The sequence below is a fragment of the Leptonychotes weddellii genome, chromosome 3 (genome assembly GCF_054177405.1).
Source record: "Leptonychotes weddellii isolate Sample4059 chromosome 3, ASM5417740v2, whole genome shotgun sequence".
In the NCBI taxonomy this organism is placed as follows: domain Eukaryota; kingdom Metazoa; phylum Chordata; class Mammalia; order Carnivora; family Phocidae; genus Leptonychotes; species Leptonychotes weddellii.
In genome coordinates, this window is record NC_138371.1 from 44,492,704 (window position 1) to 44,513,151 (window position 20,448).

Here is a 20,448-nt window from a genome sequence, read left to right on the forward strand (position 1 = left end):
AAATGGAGACTGCCACACAGTGGGGGAAAAAAGGGTACCAGTGAATAAAAATTCAATCCATTTTGCTTGACTAATGATGAAATAGCAAACTGGAGAGCTAAATATAGGATTTTGCAGGCCTGCTCTTTTTTTTCTCAACTTGAATATCTGAGTAACAGGGTATTTTTATTCATTTCTTTATCCCCCAAATCTAGTGTCTGACACATCATATGTTTGATGACAAGTACTAAAAGAAAGATGAAAGATGATAGATGATGGATAGATAGATAGATAGATAGATAGATAGGAAGACAGATAGATAGATGATAGACATAGTGAAGCTTGTGCCTTCCTCCTGTGGTGGGGAAAGGGGTTCAAGTCATACCTTGATTAGTGAATCTGGGGCTCTATTTTAAATGATTCATAGCTCCTTTAATAGGAAGTTCTTCATGCTAAATGGTGTCTTGAAGTTCTAGTTTTTGGATCAAATTACATTTTCATTTAAATGGATTTAGGACCATTTGGAGTAAAAATGGATAACAATTCTGGAACTTTGTAATACCATCCACATACGTTAAGCATATTTTTTTCCTAACTCATTTTATTCCCTCATTGAACAAACTTTTACTGAGGGTTTCTTATGAGTCACATATTACATTGACTCAAGGAGCTCTACATATTACACTGACTCAAGGAACTCTTGATCTAGTGAGTTTGACAAACAAGGTAATATATTCAACACAGTGTTGATAACAAAATTTGTGCACAGCATGCTATATGAGGCTAGAGGACAGGAAGCTAACTTATCTGGGGAGAGAGGGAACCCGGGAAAGAATTCCAAAGAGACTTATACTCAAGTTGAGTGTGACACATTACTAGCTATCCAAGTAAAGACAAATATAGGGAGGAAGGCATTCAGGATAACAGAACATGATCACACAAAGTCAAAGATAATTGTAACTAAGTAAATTAGAATGGCTCCAGAGGAGTGCTGGACTGGATGGTCCTGAGTAGAGAGGCTGGCACCTAATTCACCATAGATTTTCCATGACATTCTTAGGACTCTGATGTTTATTTTTAGAGTAGTTAAGAATTCATAATAGGTTTTAAAGTAGGGGAGTGTCATAAAAAGATTGCATTTTAAAAATGTATCCCTGGCAGCTGTGGGGAGGATGAATAGTAGGAATGGGAAATTGAGGAAATTAATTTATAACAGCAAGTAAGCAATTCAGCTTATGGTCTACTAGGACTAGAACTATACAGAATGTACAGGCAGGAAAAAATTGAGAGAGAAAAAAAGTAAGGAAATAGGGTCAAAATGGTTCGTTGATTGATTTGATGTAGGCATGACACTCTGGCTTCTGATTTGGAAAACAGGATTTTGTTTTGCCTTTTTTTTTTTTTTTTTTAATAATGGTGTTCACAGAGTTTAGAAACACAAGGCAAAGACCAGGTCTCAGTGGTATCTATAATGAAGGATCTTGAGTTTGAATTTTGAGTTCAAAACACTTGGCAGATATTCAGGCTGAGATGCCCCATGGATAGTTTGATATTGCTGTTCAACTCATAAAAGAATACATCTATATCTATATGTATATGTATATATCCATGTAGCTAGATATATATGAAAGAGAGAGAGAGAGAGATGGTAGTTGAAGTTATGAGTGAGTTCCCTACTGTCATCCAATGTGAATCCTTTTGTTACTTGGCTACAGTTACTTTCCATGTTCAGATTTATTTTATATTCCAAATCATTCATCTTTACAATAGCAAATACTATAGCAATGCTTGTAACTAGCAGACTAGAGACGGTGGGTAAGAGATAGTGTTGGAATCATTTAAATTTCCCAATTATATAGAATGTACAATAATTTATAACTGGATAGGACTGGAATTTCAGCTCCAGGATTTATGAACAAGCCATCATCCAGGGCCCAACCCTACTGCCAGTATATGACTGTTACTCTGGCCTGACTCCTGCTACCATCAATATGTGCATGCCTGGTGGTCCTCTGACAGCCTCATTGCCTATTGAGTCCACCCTGACTTAACCTGCCTGATTGCTTTGCTCATTGTTGATCTTCAGTCCATCTGCCTGATTCACTTGATTCTGGGGTTGGTGTTTTCAAAATAGGTAACAAGTGTCTCATCATACATGCATTTTGAGTCTTCAATGTATAACAGATGCCCCAACTGTGTAAGCAATCTCTGATCAAATAGATCAAATACTCAGATGAATTATTTATAATCAGAATGGCTTTCATATGCTTAACTATCCTTCATTTCTTCTCCAGCCTTTGAAATCCATAAGAACCAATTAATTTATCTGTCAAGTTGAGTTTCAGTAGTTTTAACTGACAACTTCCCTCCTCGAACTTTTCAGAAATCTCTGTCATCTAGCTAATAAGTTGATTATAAGTAAGCAAGTGTATTCTGTTACACTAAAGAGTTAAGCACGCCTGACCATATCATTTAACAAAAAGAAATATAGGAAAGCAATAGAATTGGAGAAAAAAATAAAAGGAATGATAACACGGAGAAAGAAAAATGGGAGACACACATACACGCAAATGATGTCTACAATGAAATTGAGAAGGAAAAGGTCAAAGGAAAAAAGAATTAAAGACTAAGAACAAGAGGTAAGAGATGAACAAGTTGGGATGATGGTCAGAAGATGACAAAAAGAAGAGAGAAAATCTGCATATTTTAAAGTCAAACACTTGGTTTGATTTTAAACAGCAGAAGCAACGATCCTGATCTGACAGATTAAAAACAAACTGGGTCAGCATTCCCCAGTAGATATTCCCATCTATTTTATCTTCAAAGATAGTTTCAAACATTTTGCTTGGGGAAAATTCAACTGTTCCAATTTTAGTTCCCATTTTTGGAATGTGTTATCTCAGAACATATGAAATGGAATTGCTTTCCTTACTATTTTTGTCTTCTTATTTGTCAATCATAAAAAGGACATACGCAGTCTCTCGCAACCGTTTTTCAGGAAAACATTGAAATCAATGATTATTATAGCAAATAATCAAGAAAGTAAACAACCTAGATTTTTCTCCCTTATTTCTCTATTTAAAATAGAGTTTAATATAGATTATTCTGTGATGGGAACATGCATTTATGCTCAGTATTATTTAGGGTAACCCATTCCTACAATAGACAAAGGAAATAGCATTTCCTCAGTAGAGCATCACTTAAATGTTGCTTTCCCTTTGGAAGGACTTAACGTCCTGAGATTCATTGCCGGGTTGTCATAATCCTTTATCATTTGCACATGGTCAGGTGAACCCTCTCTACTAGACACATACACTTTGTCTTACCAAGTGGCATGGACTGGGGTACATACATATTGGAAAGCGTCCATACTGGAAGAGTGTGATGTTCCTAGTTTTCTACTGAATAATTATATTCTTTAGTACATGTAGAAGCACTTGAGTGAATGATCATGCAGAGGTCATTAAAGATAAAGCAGAATCTGGAAGGGTGATGTGGAAATTTTCTAATTGTTCTCGGGTGATTTGGAAATATGATACAAACATGACTACTAGAAAGATTTGCAGAAGGAAGGGCTATTTATTTACTCTCCTTCCCACTTCCAGATTCTCAATTGAGAGTATATCCAGATACAGACTGTGTTAATGCCGTTCTGTCCAAGGTGTTATATATGGAGAGTGATTAATTAAACCCATTCCTTAATCCATGCCAGTATTATTATATACATATATTTCCTGCATCAATTAAAAATAAGCATGATACATTTGAGAATTTTGACATACAGAAATGTTGCAAGAATTTATATTGGTTATTTGCTATTTCTTGTCTACCAGTGCTGTTGTACAGTTCCTGAAAGAATACTATGTACTTTGCATATTTTTGAGTTATCTCCCCCCCCAACACTAACATTACTCTAACAGAATTTCCATGGTTTATTGTCTCAGAGATGCCAGTGTACAGAAGAAACAATGTAAATCCAAAACCTACTGTTACTATACATTCCCAGGACAGTGAAAACGAACTAAAACAAAGTTTGATTTACTTAAATACTTAACAAAAATTTATTGCAAGAGATATATTTCACTGAATTTACAGTTTCAAGGAACATGGTACAAAACGTAGTGCCATCAGCTTTGTCTAAACATTAAATAGGTGCAAATACACAAAGGTTAAAAAAAAAAAACAACCAAGGAGCATACTTTACAACATAAATTACAGTACTATAAATATATTTTATGTACATTATACATACTCTTAAGACACCATCTTAATATACAGCATATATTGTATTGATTTGCAAACTATCCAGTGCCTTAATAATATTATATATCAGAAACTTAAGAATTTATTTGCATCATTACACTTACAGTAAATGATTTCATATCAGTGAGGCCGGATCTAGGCTAGTTTATTTCCACCATTTAAATAGGGAATTCGTTATCCACGTAGATGAGCATTTACGCATATAGCAATAGTTTTCACAGGAACATTTTCTCTCCCTCGTATGGCGTTGACTAGAAGAGGGGCTGCAGTGGGATGACAGTAGGGTGCGGAGAAAGCAGCGAAGGAAAGAGGGCATGGGGTAAAGGTGGGAAAGCCAGATGGCTAGGATGAAGAACTGAAGCTGGGATGATTGGCATCTGAGGAGGAGCAACAAAAGGTGGCTGACTGCCAGGACAAAGCCGTGGTCCGACCGGCCCTACTGAGATCCGAGGTAACGGTGTTCTGGGGAGAGCCGCAGCTTGGGACAGAAACTGTTGGTGGGGCTGAAGCACTTTGAAGGTTCCCGCGGCGGCGGCGGCGGCCGCGGCGGCGGCGGCGGCGGCGGCCGCGTGCTGCTGCAGAACAGCGTGGTGGAGAGTGGTTACGGAGGTAGAACAGAAGGGCTGAGGCAGAGGCAAAGGCTGCAGAGGTGTGCTGGGCGGTGGGAGGGCCGCTGGAGGAAAAGTAAATTTGACCTTGTTGGCCAGCGTGTTGGGCGGCAGGATGTGCTGGTAGACCTCACAGGGCAGGTTTCGGAATTTCTCAGGGTTTTCTATTGGGATCAGTAGTGCCTGTTCTGGTAAAGCTAATGGAGCCAGGATTTGCTCTGTCGTTACAAAGGTGTGACCACTGACGGGTGCTTCCTTGAACGGTAAGGGCGGTTGTGTGTTAAGGATTCCCGAATTAAAACGCAGCCACTCGGTCGATGCCTCGTTCACCTTTCCTGGCGGAAGGGCCTCGGCCAGGTCGTAATGGCAGAGGTATGATTTCGGCTGTGACTGCCTCAGGCTCCTCTCAGGATTAGGCACCTTGAAAGGAATTTGCTTCTCGTGAATATTTATATCCTCACTTCTTTCTTGCCGTCCCAGCAAGGCATTGTCCGTTTCTTCCTCCGTTGGGGCACAGGCTACGTGGCCAGATGTGGCGTGTTCATGGGAAATGTCTGCCGCTTCCCCGGAAGTGGCCGCCATCACCGAACGCTCAGCCTCGCCGCGGGCTTCGGGAGCAACGGGGCTGCCCAGGTGCAAGGTCTGCTGGTCTTCCGCCTGATCTGCTGGGTCGGGGTTCCTCTCCGCAGTCGCAGTTCCCTGTGCCTTTATTTCCCCGTCTTTGTCCTCACTTACTAACTCATCCTGGTGACGTGAGGAAGAATTGCCTTTCCTGGGATAATGGGTGTTGTCTTTGAGTTCAAAAGCTTCGGGTCCGATGTGGAATCTGCTTCTTTTTCTCCTCCGTTTCCTTTTAGGCTTACAGGGAGCGGAAGCCCGGGGCGGTCTCAGAAATTCCTCTGGTAAATAATTCTGTCGATTTAAGCTTTCATCTGAAGAGTAAGAACATGAATGTTGTCTACGTTTTCGATGGGATCTTTCTGATTCGTTAATGAGAGAATTATAGCCTCTTTTGACAGCCGGGTTCTGACCCAGGCAGCTCATGTCGTTTTGAAGAGCGAGGCATCTGTGATCCTGACCACAGCTGGCCAGTTTAGCTTTCCAACTACAGTAAGTTCTGGAGTAAGTTAAATTAGGTTTCCCAGAATGTAGCATTGTTGGGTTGGATTGTTCATTTAAAACAACTGAGTTCTTTGTACAGTGATTTTTAGAACTGACAGCATCATTACTATCATATTCAGTGTTCTGGGCTTTACATATTTCTTCATTTTCACTTAAGCATATGGACAACGATTTGGGCCTTTTATCAGGTAGCTGATGCGAGTCCAGTAATTGCTCTGCAGCTAGACACCGCTTTTCTGAAATTGTTTCCAGATTTTTCCTAGTTATATCAGTGTAACTATTTTCTGATTCCATTTTGAAGCGATTTTCTGGTTCTTTGGTTTTCTCCCCATGATGATGCTGACATAACTTTTTTCTTTTTTTCTTCCTTCTACTTTTATGGAACCAGTGTTCATGAGTATCTTTCAACCTTATTTTGTTATATTTCTCATCTAGAGTGTCCTGTTTCATTTGATTTTTAGTAAAATTGTATTTTTTTGTTCTTCTGATCCTACAGGAAGTATTTCTGTTCCTCTGACCCACAGTCTCAATTTTTCCAGAATTACAGTTATTGGAGGGAGTATCGGCAACCAAAAGAGGAGTGACTTGGGTGCATTCATTTCTGCTACCTCCAGTGTCATAATCGGCGAGTCCTACAAGAGAGGTGTTCTTGCATTCTGAAACTGGTCTCTTGCAAATGTCTTCTCCCCTCTGCTGAAAAGAAAGATCATTTAAGGGCAGCTTATTTTTATCTAGATGGTTGTTTAATTTAGCTGCCTTGAAGTCAAAACAGAGAGGATTACAGCTATAGGAAATTGATGGTTGCGTAGTTGTGTAAATCAGCATTTCTGATGGCCACTGAAGGATTGTGGATCCATCTTTGTTAAGTACGGGTACAAATGGCTCACGTGGTCTCTTAGATAAATCTGTTTTTTTATGTAAGGTTATAGTTTCCTCTTCAGAATGTGAAGGGGCCAACATCTCAGGGCCATAATTTTTGTTTGCAATTTCAACTGTAGATGCATCACTGTCCTTAACATTTTCCTCTGTTGTAGCTTGCAAAAATATGCAATCATTAGTGAAATCAAGAACTGTGGATTTATTTCCCAACAATTCAGAACTGTTATCACTCATAGGTTTGTCTTCATTAATAATAACATCTTCCAGTGGTATTTGATCTGCTAATGGGACCGAATTTTGGCAATTATCTGCATCAGAAGATAAAGGGAGTTGAAACTGGCAAAATGAAGGTAATAAAAATGTATCTTTTTCACTAGAAACTTTTTTCATCTCTTGTGTGTGAGCAGTTTCTTTGTCAGTGCACATTCCTTCTGGTGGATGGAAAGAGTTAGCTTTCTCCTCAGAACTCAAAAGCACATCTGTTGGTGAAGATGGTTGAAGATGACAAGCACCAGGGACAAATCTCCTTTTTCTGCTAAATCCTTTTTCCACAGAGGCATCATCATTGTATTCGGAGAAGGCTGCAGCTGAAGACTCCAGCTTCACAGATGCTTTCTTTGGAAATGCAAAAGAAAAGCCAATTTTGTGTCTGTGAATTCCTTGGGCTTGATCCCCAATTTGGTTATTTTTTGCTGTATAATTATTTGCACTTTCTGGATCTGCTGCAACAGTGGTAACATCTCTAGTATTCTCCTCACTGTGAATCAAAGTATATTTGAAATCTTCCTGGTTATTAACTGAATCCACAACAACTCTTTGGGAAATTTCATTACAATTTTCTTTCACAGTAACAGTTGTTGACTTGAACATGGGGCCACTTCCAGGAGCACTACAAAAAGAAAAGTGTATATTAGGTAGGACATTTTTGAGGAAAAAATGTTCAAACATTTATATTTTAGAAATGTCATTATAAGATTTCTTTTTCAAATTTTAAAGTCTTCGTAAGAGAATTACTTTCATATAGTATAGTTCCCTTCCATAGTGCTACAACTGCATTTAGTTATTGGTTATTGTTTGGGATAAGTTGGTCATGCTCTCTTGAAGTTACTTTTATAGCTGTCAACAGCAGTGCCAGGGACACTCCTGTGTTCTCAACCAGTTCTTCCTGACCAAGATTCTTTAGACTCATGGCTTCTTCAGTGGTATTTTGGAGTACTGTAGAATCGCTAAAATAAAATTATTTAAATTCACAAATACTTAACATCATTAATACTATGGGGAGAATATGAGAAAGTTTTAAAAAAAATAGGACTTCAGAAGGGCTGGGAATTCAGTTCAATAATTCAATTCAGCCAATGTTCACTGAGAGTCTGCCCCAGACGAAGAGGAATGTTGCAGTGCAAAATTAAGTAAGAGATAATACTAACTTTAGAACTTTTTTAGACTTGCTGTTCTTAACATTTAAAAATTACCCTGAAGTTATAAATAATATCATAATATACAGTAAGTATAGGACAAAAGAGTATTTACTTAAGATGTAATTTCTACTTATTTGGCATTGCAGTACATCATAAATAGTGGGTTCTTAATAAAAAGAACTATACTCTCTGGCACATAAACAAGGAGCTACCTAAATGTCATCTTTACCGGAACAGAATCATGCTGTGCAGAATTTTCCATTCTATTAAATTTAGTTTCTTAGAAGTTATAAATGCCCCCTAATTTTTTAGTTGAATATTTTCTTTATCTAATCTGTAACACAATGGGCCATTTCACTGCCGTACTCGATATTAAGAAACAATACTGCTTCTTATTTTGCACATCTTTAGAGGCCCCAAATTAATGGGAAAATTGCATACCGTGAAATATGTACTGTTATTGAAGAAAGTAATTTAGATAAGAAGTTTTGCTTCTTTTTTCTTTTTTTTAAAGATTTTATTTATCTATTTGAGAGAAAGAGCACAAGCAGGGGAAGCAGCAGAGGGAGAGGGAGAAGCAGGCTCCCCGCTGAACAGGGAGCCCAATGTGGGGTTCATCCCGGGACCCTGGGATCCATGACCTGAGCTGAAGGCAGATGCTTAACTGACTGAGTCACCCAGGCGCCCCAGTTTTGCTTCTTGTGCATATCTTATTAATAACTCTAGTTTTCTCAATGTGTTAGAATTTACATTTGGAAATGCTACTTTCGGACATTAAATTGCACAGGCCCTATGATTCCCTATAACATTAACTTGCACTTGTATAATTTTTCACTTTTTACCACAGAGAGTAAAAATATCTGGTTGGTATGATTGAAGAGCAGTTGTGTTTGTTTTCAGCAGTTCCCTAGAGGATTCAAAATACATTTAAATTTTATCTTGATTTTTCCAAACTTGACATCCCAAAGAATGTTATGATTTAGCAGTATATTCCCTACCACTATATCCAGTATAAAATAGATTTGCTATTAAATAGTTTCATTTTAAACAATAATAAAAGAGGCCTATTTATTTTGGGGTAAGTGGAGAGAACACTCTAAAAAATTGTCTTCTTTTTCAAACAGTTTCCTGGCCTGAATTATAAATTCTGAATTGTAACACTATAACTGTTCACTGTTAGAAGCAGGTCAAAGTGTAAGATCTTTGAACTTCTAATAGTTGTTACTGTTTATTCACAGTGAAATTAATTTTGACTTGCCTCTGAAGTTCATAGGGTCTTTCTAACCTTTATTTTTTTTTTATAAAAGATACTTTCAAATAAAAGTTCTCCAAATTTTCAATTAAAAAATAGTTCCTCTCAAAACTCCTTTTTTAACAAAGGTCATGAGATGGTGCTTTGTTCTCTTCTTCAATCAAATATTTTGAATTTCCACTAAGGAACAGAATGGCTTTCAGCTAAGTGTAAATAGCAGAGTAATCTGAAATTAATTTTTTTTGAAAAGTAAAATTATAGGAATATTGGCTTTATATTGAAATGTGCATTAAACAGGTCTTTGCATAAAATTCAAATTCAAATTACTGTCTGCAGCCCACAGAAAGCCATGAAAATGTGAGTCTCTTATTCTGGGTATAGAAATAAATAGAATTGTGCCCTTTATTTCTATGTCTTTTTTTTTTTTTTTGGTCATTATGTTTTAAGAAAACTTAAGATTTCATTGCACACTCACCACACAGTTTCCTTTCTTAGCTCAGCCAGCTTGTGCAGGCGTTGGAGTGCCTTTTCCTGTTTTCTTTCATCTTTCCTGGATTTAGATGCTACATTTCGAGCAAATTCCCTTTGTTTCAGTTCTTTGAGCCTCTATTAAGAAATATGGAAATGATTAATAGTATTTGGCTCTATGGCAATGTTAAAGTTACTATTATTATTGTGGGAATTTTCCAGTACATTCCCTTTGACCTCATCTAAGGAAAATACATTTGTGACAGTTCACTTCTAGTAAAAATATTTTTTCTATCTTTGACTTGTGAAAATGCCAAGGTATGTTATTACATTATATTAAGGATATAGCTAAGCCTTAGCTAAATTGAAATTGAAAACTTTCATCTCTGCTTACTGATTCTTCTGCCAAGATTCTGTGGTTAATTCACATCAAACTGTTGGAGTCTTATAAACCCCTAATTTTCAAACAAATTTAATTAGCTTGTATATTTCAGTTATATATAATAAATTTCATCATTTTGAGGCACTGTATATTAGAAAGGTATGTGGGTCTTTTCATATTTTCTAAGAAGAGTAAATGTTTTATGTTAATCCATAAGGCAAATAACCTCTATTAATGTGATTTAGAACAATCCCTCCCCTCAAATATCAGGCACATTCCCCAAATAATTCAAGATCTGGGAAGAAAAGTGATAGTGCTTTTTAGAAATTCTTTTTACATTGGGCATATTTTTCATCTGTATTAAAGGAGCTCATTTTTGGGGTTGAAAAAGTTTTGGCCAGAAAAAGAGAATGTCAACTTGAATAGAATTGATAAATAGCCATGTATGTGGCATGCTTAAAGAGAAACCAAAGTGGTCCCATGTCCCAAATATTTTCAGTATAGTCTTCTACAGAGAGAGTATGTTAAAAATAATTAAAGTACTATTTTTTTCTCATGAAGGCTCATGGTGTTATGCATTTGTGATATGTCAGAGTCTTCGAGTAGGACTCTTAAGAGAATAAAGCATACACTGATCACATTTTTATGAAGTGATTGAATAAAGTCTTAATAAATGACTCATGCATATACACTGGTGTATGCCAGGAGGTTATAACAATGCCTGGTATATAAAATACTTGTTCAATAAATAGCTGTTGATTTATATGTGAATCACTTAGACCCTCCAAATTAGTAAATTTCTCACCTCAAAAACAGTTGGTCATACTGAGGAAATAATGTCAGACGCCTGGTGATCCTGAACTATATCTACTTAATTTCACCTACATAGGACCATAGCTTAAGCTTCAAATAATGTCTAATATTTTAACTGATGGGATTTATATAAGGTTTTTATATATACATATATATAAATTATTCCAGAATAAAGAATAATTATTTTAAAATAATATAGAATATGATCATAAAAAAATCTAGATTTAGAGTATAATAGGGCAAGAAAGTTTTAGCTCTAAATTTTAGGTATTCATAATCTTGGTCACCTCTATTTCCTAAAACTTTGAAGTCATATCAGGCCTTATTCAACAGAGAGTTATTGAGCACTAGTGACAGTCACTCTGTTAAAATGGCTGGGATTTTTAAAAAAAGAGTAAACAAAATGTCTTTACCTTTATATGGCTTGTGTCTGTGTGTCTGTGAGTATGTGAGTAAGTGTATGTGAGTGTTTGTGTATATGCATTTTGCAGAAATAAGAGAACACACACAGGAAGAGATAATAGCAATCATTGATTGAGGTATTTTTATTGTGCAATGTAAGGACAGAAGAGGTGTGCCCAAAAAATCCCAAGAAGGTTACCTGTGAAAAGTGACATCTGATTTGAATCTTCAAGGATATAAAAAAACATGAAGAAGAAGGGTTGGATGTTGGAGGTGAGAGATTATTTCAGGGAAATTTTGTGTAAATGTAGAAATAGGAGCATGCGTATTCTAAAAAAAAAAAAAAATGCAGTATGGTTAAAACAGATTGTATGTGTAGAGGTGATGAGAACTGGTGAATTACAGGGTCTAACCAAACCAAACCTATCACATTATGAAATGTGCCTGGAGGAAACACTGAAGGATTTTAAACAATGCAATGCTACAATGGGATTTTCATTTTATCAAGAATCATTTGGGATCAGTATGCATGAAATTTTGCCTTGGAACAAGATTGAAGACAAGGAGATGCATAAGTAGGATACTACAGTGGTCTAGGTAAGAAACACTAAGAACCTTTTATAAGGCAGTTGCAGTAGGGAGAAAAAGCAGACTTGGTGACTTATTTGATGTGCATAATTGAGTGGCCTAAAGGATATTACCTTTACCAAGAAATACTACCTGCCATTGTAAGAAAGAGGCATTCAATCAAGAGAGGGTTTTGCCCTAGGAGGAGGATGTTAACAGAATTTGAAAGAAAATAGAAGCTAGATTCTCTAAAATAAACACTTAAAAGACTCAAAGTGCCAAATGAAATAAAGCAAAAAAAAAGTTGAAATACCAATGTAAAATTGTTCAAAAAATTTTTAACTGTTATTTATAAATAATGATATTTTAACAAATTGAGACAATTTATTTCCTATAAGATCCTTTGGGAGATGACAGATGACAGACAAGAAAGTTAGACTTGACTATTTTTAATAAATTCTTTAGGATATAAATTAATTTCTATTATATATATGTATATATAATAGTAAGTTAAAAATATAATGTTTCTAACAAAAAGCAAAGCTTTTCTAAAGGAAGTATATGAAATGCCAAGGATTTCACTATTTACTGTTTCAAATTAACCATTATGATTTGAATTACCTGTTTCCATTGACATAGTAGTTAAAGATCAAAGAGTCCATCAATTACCAAATGCCAGTACCCAGTTGTGTTTTCTGTGAATAAGTGAGTGATTGACATGGCTGGAATAAGACTCTAGATGTGCATTTAGAGAACTGTGTATATTTAGAATGTATATGTTGCTTTAGTCTTGTAGAGGTTGTCAAGAAGCACCAAGCTACTCTGCTCTATGGTTTTCAATCTGTGCTTTTAGGTTGGGCTGACTTGGCTGCGATGCATATATCCATTTATCTCTCAGCAAGTATTAATTGAGTGTACATTGTGTGTCAGCTGTTATTCTAAGCATGGTTGATACATCTGTGACACGGAAGAGAAAAAGCCTGTTTGTTTCTTGAAATGTTCATGAGAGTTGAGAAAGACAGACATTAAGACATATATAAATTAGTTAGTTGTATACTTTGGGAGATAGTGAAAATTTTGGTGGAAGAAAAAGTTAAACAGAGTGCATGCAGCAAGGAGAGGGATACCAACTTCAAATACAGTGATTAGGGAAGGGTTTCCATTAGGTGACTTTTCTGTTTCTGTTTAACAATGACCGTAAACTTAATAGCTTAAAACAGCAGATTTATTATCTCACGGCTTCTATAGGTCAGTAGGCTTATACTTTGCTCAATCAAGGTGTTGGCCAGGCTGCATTCTCATCTGCAGGCTTGGAAAAAATCATCTCCCAAGCTCCCGGAAGTCATTGGTAGAATTCATTTCCTTGTGGTGGTAGGACTGAGAGCCCTGGCTCCTGACCACCTGATAGCCAGAGCCACTCTCAGCAATTGGAGCTGACAGCAGTTTCTTGCCCCATGACCCACTTAGAAGTCATCTTACAACATGGCAGTTTCTTCACCATCAGCAAGGAAGAGTCTCCATTCTGCTGAGACTGAGTCTTATATAACACAATCTATATAAATAAGCAACCTAATTAATGGAGTGATAGCCCATTGCTTTTTTCCTATTTTATCAGTTAGAAGCAAACCACAGTTTCTATCCACATTTCTTACAATGGAAGACTAACTGGGGGTCGACTCAGGGTGTGTCCCCCATAGAAATTGTGTCTCCTCATTGACAAAGTGATATTTGAGTAAAAACTATGCTCTACTCACACAGAACAGTCAGAGTAAAAGGAGTAGTGAATTGCAGATTATTTTGTTTTGATTACTGCTCTTAGCTGCATGTTAGCACTGATGTTCCTTAGCTGCAAGTTTATAAGGGGCAGGGAAAAGAATGATCTGAACCACAACACTAGGCAAGTGACAGATGATAGAGGAGGAGAAAACTCAGGTCTAGTTTCCAGATGGTTCTGCACTATATGCAGGCACCACCCAGAAGTGGACAGTGCAGCACTCCAGCCTTTTTCTGGGACATTCCTCAAGGACAGTGATGAAAGGAAATCCTCCCAGTGGACAGACTTTGGATCAGTGAACTGTTGTTCATTTTGCTTGGGAGGAGAAATGGCCAGAAGAGATATACTGATTCATGGGCTGTGGCCCATGGGTTGGCTGGATGGTGAGAAACCTGGAAGGAACATAATTGGAAAGTTAGTGACAAGGAGGTCTGGGGAAGAGGTATGTGGCTGGATCCTTCTGAATGGTCTGAAAACTTGAAGATATTTGTGTCCTGTGTGAATGCTCCACAAAGGGTCACCTCAGGAGAAGAGGATTTTTATATTAATGTAGATAGGATAACCTGTTCTGTGGATACCAGACAGCCTCTTTCCTCAGCCTCCCCTGTCACTGCCCAATGAGCTCATGAACAAAGTGACCATGGGGGCAGGGATGGTGGTTATACATGGGCTCAGCAACATGGACTTCCACTCATCAAGGATGACTGGCTATAGCTACTGCTGAGTGCCCAATCTGCCAGCAACAGAAGTCAGTACCTAGCCAAAACAAATGAAAAAAGAAAACAAAACAGAAACATACTCGTAAACACAGAGCACAAACTGGTTGTTACCAGAGGGGAGGTGGATGAGATAATGGGTAACATAGGTAAAGGAGATTAAAAGGTACAAACTTCCAGTTACAAAATAAATTAAGTCACGAAGGTATAAGGCCAGCAGAGGGAATATTGTCAACAATATTGTAATAACTTTGGTGACAGATGGTAACTAGACTTATCATGGTGATCATTTTATAATGTCGAATCATTATGTTGTATACCTGAAACTAATATAATATTGAATGCCAACTTCAATTAAAATTTTTTAAAGATAAACAAAAAGTGGAAACAAAACAAATAAAAAACAGGGAGCCCTCAATATGGCACCATTCCCAGGGGTGATCAGCCAGTTCCCTGGTGGCAGGTTGATTAAATTGGGACAGCTTCCTTTTGAAAATGAGTGTTTTGTTCTTCCTAGAGTACATACTTCCTCTAGATATGGACCTGTACATTCCATGTAATGCTTCTGCCAAAACTATAGTCCATGGACTAACAGAATGCCTTATTTATCATCACAGTATTCCACCCAGCCTTGTTTTTGATCAAGGAATTCACCTAACAGCAAATAAAGTGTGACAGTGGGCCTATGTTCATATAATTCACTGGTTTTATTGTGTTCCCCACCGTCCTGAAGTAGCTGGTTTGATAGAATGGTGGAATGGCCTTTTGAAGACTCAGTCACAGCTCTAGCTGAGTGGCAATACCTTGCAGGGCTGGAGCACCATCATCTAGGAGGTAATATATGCTCTCAATCAGTGTCCAACATATGGTGCTATTTCTCCCATAACCAGATTGAAAGGTTAAAACTCAAGGGGTACCCATAGGGATGGCACCACTCAATATTATCCCGAGTAACCTACTAGCAAATGTTTTGCTTCCTGTACACACAACCTTATGTTCTGCTGGCCTAGAAGTCTTAGTTCCAAATGGAGGCATAATTCCACCAGGAGACACATCAATGATTCCACTGAACTGGAAGTTCAATCTACTACGTTGCCACTTTGGACTCTTTAAGCTGCTGAATCAACAGGCAAAGAAGGAAGTTGATGGGCTGGATGAGATGATATGTCCTGGTCATCAAGGGGAAATGGACTGCTGCTCCACAATGAAAGTAAGGAAAATTATGTCTGGAATACAGGCAACCCTTTTTGATGTCTCCTAGAATTGTCATGTCCTATGATTAGAGTCAATGGAAAGCTGCAACAACCCAATTCAGGCAGGATTATTAATAGCCCACACCCTTTAGGAATGAAAGTTTGGGTCACTTCACAAGAGAAAGAACTGCAACCAGCTGATGTTCTTGCTGACGGCAAAGGGAGTAGGTGGTGGAAGAAGGCAGATATAAATACCAACAACAACCATGTGACTAGCTACACAAATGAGGACTATAATTGTCATGGGCATTTCTTCCACATTTTATTATGGATATGAATATATATATTATGAATATATATAACCTTTATTTTCTTCCTTCCTTTATCCTCTTATTCTATAACATAAGATGTATCAAATTTACATCATAGTATTTAAATATTAACTTTACATCGTAGTATTAAAGTTCCAGGGTATCAAGGAGAAGAGTGAACACCACCCAACCACTTTGCATCCTCTTCTGAGGAGTGAATGTGTTTTTGGTTGTAGGCAGCATAGTTGTATCATGTTATGAAGCATATGACCTGTCATTACCTTTATGTGGAGATTCACTATAGTTTAAAGTGTGCCTATGGGTGAGAAGTTGACAAGGAGTGGACTTGTGATGGTTAACTGTATGTGTCAACCTGGCTAGGCCATAATATTTGGTCAATATTTGGTCAAAGCCAAGTATTTGGTCAAATGTCCTGATGTCACTGTGAAAGAACTTTTTGAATAAGATTAACCTTTAAATCAGATGAGTAACCAGATTTACTCATTAAACCCTAGGAAAGAAGATTACCTTCCATAATTCATTCAATCAGTGGAAGTCCTTAGAAGCTAAGACTAAAGTCCCTGGAGATGAAAGAATACCTCCAGACAGCCTTTGGACTTGAGACTGTAACATCAACTCTTTCCTGATTTTCCAGGCTGGTGGTCTGCCCTGCCAACTTTGGACTTGTCAGGCCCACAATTGTGTGAGCAAATTCTTTAAAATCTCTCCTTGTCATCTATCTATCATCTGTCTCTCCATCCACATATGAAAAGTAAATGCACACGAAGTTCTGTTTCTCTGGAGAACCCGGATTAATACAGTTTTTCACCAGAGAATGGATAGTCTGTGGTAAACCTTGCAAATTGCCTTCACTTTATCAATTATAACCTTCTACTTCTCATTATTAACAGAACTCCAATTTGGGGGCTAAGAAAAGTACTCAATTAAAATAGTTAAAAGCCCAACCTCCTTTGTAAATAAGAGTGGCAAAGTGATACATCCCTCACTAACTGATGAATTGTAAGTAAATATCTCTGAGGAGGACGTCCCTGAAAAAAAAAAAAAATTAAAAAGGAAAGTCTCATTAGAAGAAAAGTTCCCTTTCTGGTTTTTTGTTTTTTTTTAAACCCTGTCATTTGCTTCCTGCTCATGTGTAATTGTGAGTCTAAGATGGGCAGCAGCCATCTTTCAGTTGTGAGGCTATCAGCTTGGCAGAGAAGGTCTAGATGCTAAAGACAGCAGAGCAAAAAAATAAAAAGATTCCTGTTCCCTAACAGCATCGTTGAATTACCAGGACTGATTACTTATGTAGTTTTGGATAAAAAAAAAAAAATCCAACTTATTTGAGTTTTCTCTTACCTGCAGCTGAATATAATCTTAACTTATATACTCAGTGTGTGACTGGATAATTCACTTCATATTCTTAGACCTTTGCCTCTACAGATGAAGATGCTGATGATATCTAAAGTTCTTTCCAGTTTTTACACTCTAAGATCAATGTTTTCAATGCCATCATTTATGCTGGATTTAGATGATAGCAAATAATTGATATAGTTAGAATAATAAGAATTACCTTGTTAGGTGGTTTCCCTTCTACAAGTAAATCCATTACTGCTCTGAATTGTTCCAATACTGCTGTTCCTAGTTTTGGATTTCTTAGTAAGTTAATATATCACCCACTATGAGTGTTTCCACAAGTTAAAAATTTCTTTTGAATTCCCAAGAGTTGTTTCTACCAAGAACTATTTTCAATGGCTTTTGAAAAACTAAGTAGGATTACTATCTTACATAGAAGTGATACCCTCAAAGAATTACAACTCAATCACCATCTCTATTTCCTGAATCAATTTGGCTCTCTTGGAAGACACTATGCAGTGGGTACTATTAGAATATTAGCAAATAAATTTCTTCAGAGAAGGTTAAGATATTCAAGTGAATGGTATCACACTTCACTGTGTAATTTCCTTCTAGTCATTATTTAATCAATGGCATTATGCTGAGTGAACCTGTGGAAAACTCTTTTTAAAATTTCTTTTCCCATTACTATCATGAATGTGTATCATTTGGACATTTCTCATGGCAGCATTAAAAGCATCTAATCTCTTAATGGCATATCAGATCTGAACAATATCTTTCCCCAAGGCCTCTCATTCTTTAGATTCCATTAACTCAAGTTTCTCTTTGTGGACAAAAACTCATTCTAGTTCTAATATAAAAGTCATTGTAATCTGTATGTGTTCTGTCTAAAACTGATTTTCCAACCATTCAGTTCATTTTCTTAAGTGCTGGATCAGAAGAGTCTCGTGCATTGTAAGTGCTCATGAATGCTTGTCAAATTGAATTGGCACAGGATGGCAGTGATTAATTTCCTCATATAATAGGAAGCTTTGAAAATTTACTAACAAAAATCTCAATACGATCTTTGGTAGTACAAGGGAAGCAATGGAAACTCTGGTATAAAAATGTTGACACTTATATTTAAAAATACATAAACAACTTGAGGGACCTGAAATTGAACAATAGTAAAAAATTATGGTTTGATTTTAAAAGGAAATATCATGCCGCTATTACCAAGAAGAATTGTAAAATATTAGGAATATTGTTGTATTATGCTCTTTTTAAAAATAGCATGCTAATAATTTATAATATAATCAAATGTATCTGTACCTGTAGAGTAAAAATTCCAGAAAATATGCAACATATTGATATTTCTCTTTGTAGAATAAAATCAGAAGAACTGTACTTTTATTTTCCACTATATGTTATTTTTCCTTTTTTTTTTCTTAGTAGTATGTTTTACTTTTACTTTGAGAAGAGATTTTTAAATTTAAATTTGAAATATTAAAATTAGATATATTTAAAAACTGAAATAAAAATTGCCATTATGTGGATCCTCTCATCATATACTCATATCTATGGTCTAATAAATAACTGAATTGTTCCAAATATTTCTAAGCTCTCTCAACATGCACAAGTAAATCAATATAACCCCCCAAAAAGACAAAATCAAACTCGTGAATTTTTATGTACAGAATTTTTAAAAATATGAAATTATTTGTGGATTAATATTTTTATCATCTCTTTGGTATAAATATAGTGGAAAATAATATATAGGGACAATAGTCAAAATCCGTGGGAAATACAATATTATACTACAGAGATATAGATACATCTTTTACTCTTTCTTTCTCTCTCAAAAATGTTTATATATGTAATTGTAAGTGACTTATCACTTCACATATAATGAAGAAATTATGAGTGAAGGGTCAACAAACATTTTCTACTCTATGGAGGAATTTACTTTGAAATAAATTTATGGCTATGTTTCTTAGACATGTAATAAAGGCAGAATATCAGTTGTGTTATTAGGCAGTTTTGCTTATGACTGAAGATAACTTGTTTGGAAAATTGTGTTTGGGCTGAGAAGAATGTGAAGGATTTATTAACACTTGGTAAAAAGCTGTCACTGGTGACCTCCCTGAGTGAAAACTAGATTTGTCTCTTCTCGGAGCCATACAAGTTATACCCACGGGAACCTTTAGCAAGAGAGAATAGTTCCTATATGTGAGATATGGCTCACATATCTACCCAATTGATCCCCTCTCTTGGCAACTAAATTGTAACGGAATGCCAAAGGACAGAGCTCCAGAACTGCTGTGGGAATGTGAAGATCCCAGCTGGAGAGAAAACACCTGTTATGATATGATGGCCTGTATTTTTTTTCTTTTTTTTTATTATGTTATGTTAATCACCATACATTACATCATTAGTTTTGTTTTGTTTTGTTTTGTTTTGTTTACCTTTAAGGTTTTGGTAACATTTTTTTTTCTGATTTTTTTTATTATGTTATGTTAATCACCATACATTACATCATTAGTTTTTGATGTAGTGTTCCATGATTCATTGTTTGCGTATAACACCCAGTGCCCCATTCAGTACATGTCCTCTTTAATACCCATCACCAGGCTAACCCATCTCCCCAGCCCCCTCCCCTCTAGAACCCTCAGTTTGTTTCTCAGAGTCCATAGTCCCTCATGGTTCGTCTCCCCCTCCAATTTTCCCCCCTTCATTTTACCCTTCCTACTATCTTTTTTTTTTTTTTAACATATAATGTATTATTTGTTTCAGGGGTACAGGTCTGTGATTCAACAGTCTTACACAATTCACAGCGCTCACCATAGCACATACTCTCCCCAATGTCTTATCACCTAGCCACCCCATCCTTCCCACCCCCCACCACTCCAGCAACCCTCAGTTTGTTTCCTGAGATTAAGAATTTCTCATGTCAGTGAGGTCATATG

General features: G+C 36.7%; 1 protein-coding gene across 1 annotated transcript in view; it reads right to left on the reverse strand.

The window, feature by feature from the left end:
• Positions 1-3,221: 3,221 nt before the first annotated feature.
• Positions 3,222-20,448, reverse strand: part of ZNF804A (zinc finger protein 804A) — a 266,901-nt gene continuing 249,674 nt past the window's right edge. Inside the window, exons 3-4 of the mRNA XM_006726976.2 lie at positions 9,997-10,127; positions 3,222-7,740 (exon numbers count right to left, since the gene is read on the reverse strand). Of these exons, the coding sequence (XP_006727039.2) occupies positions 4,494-7,740; positions 9,997-10,127 (3,378 nt within the window). The 3' untranslated portion in view covers positions 3,222-4,493. The remainder of the gene's footprint in view (positions 7,741-9,996; positions 10,128-20,448) is intronic.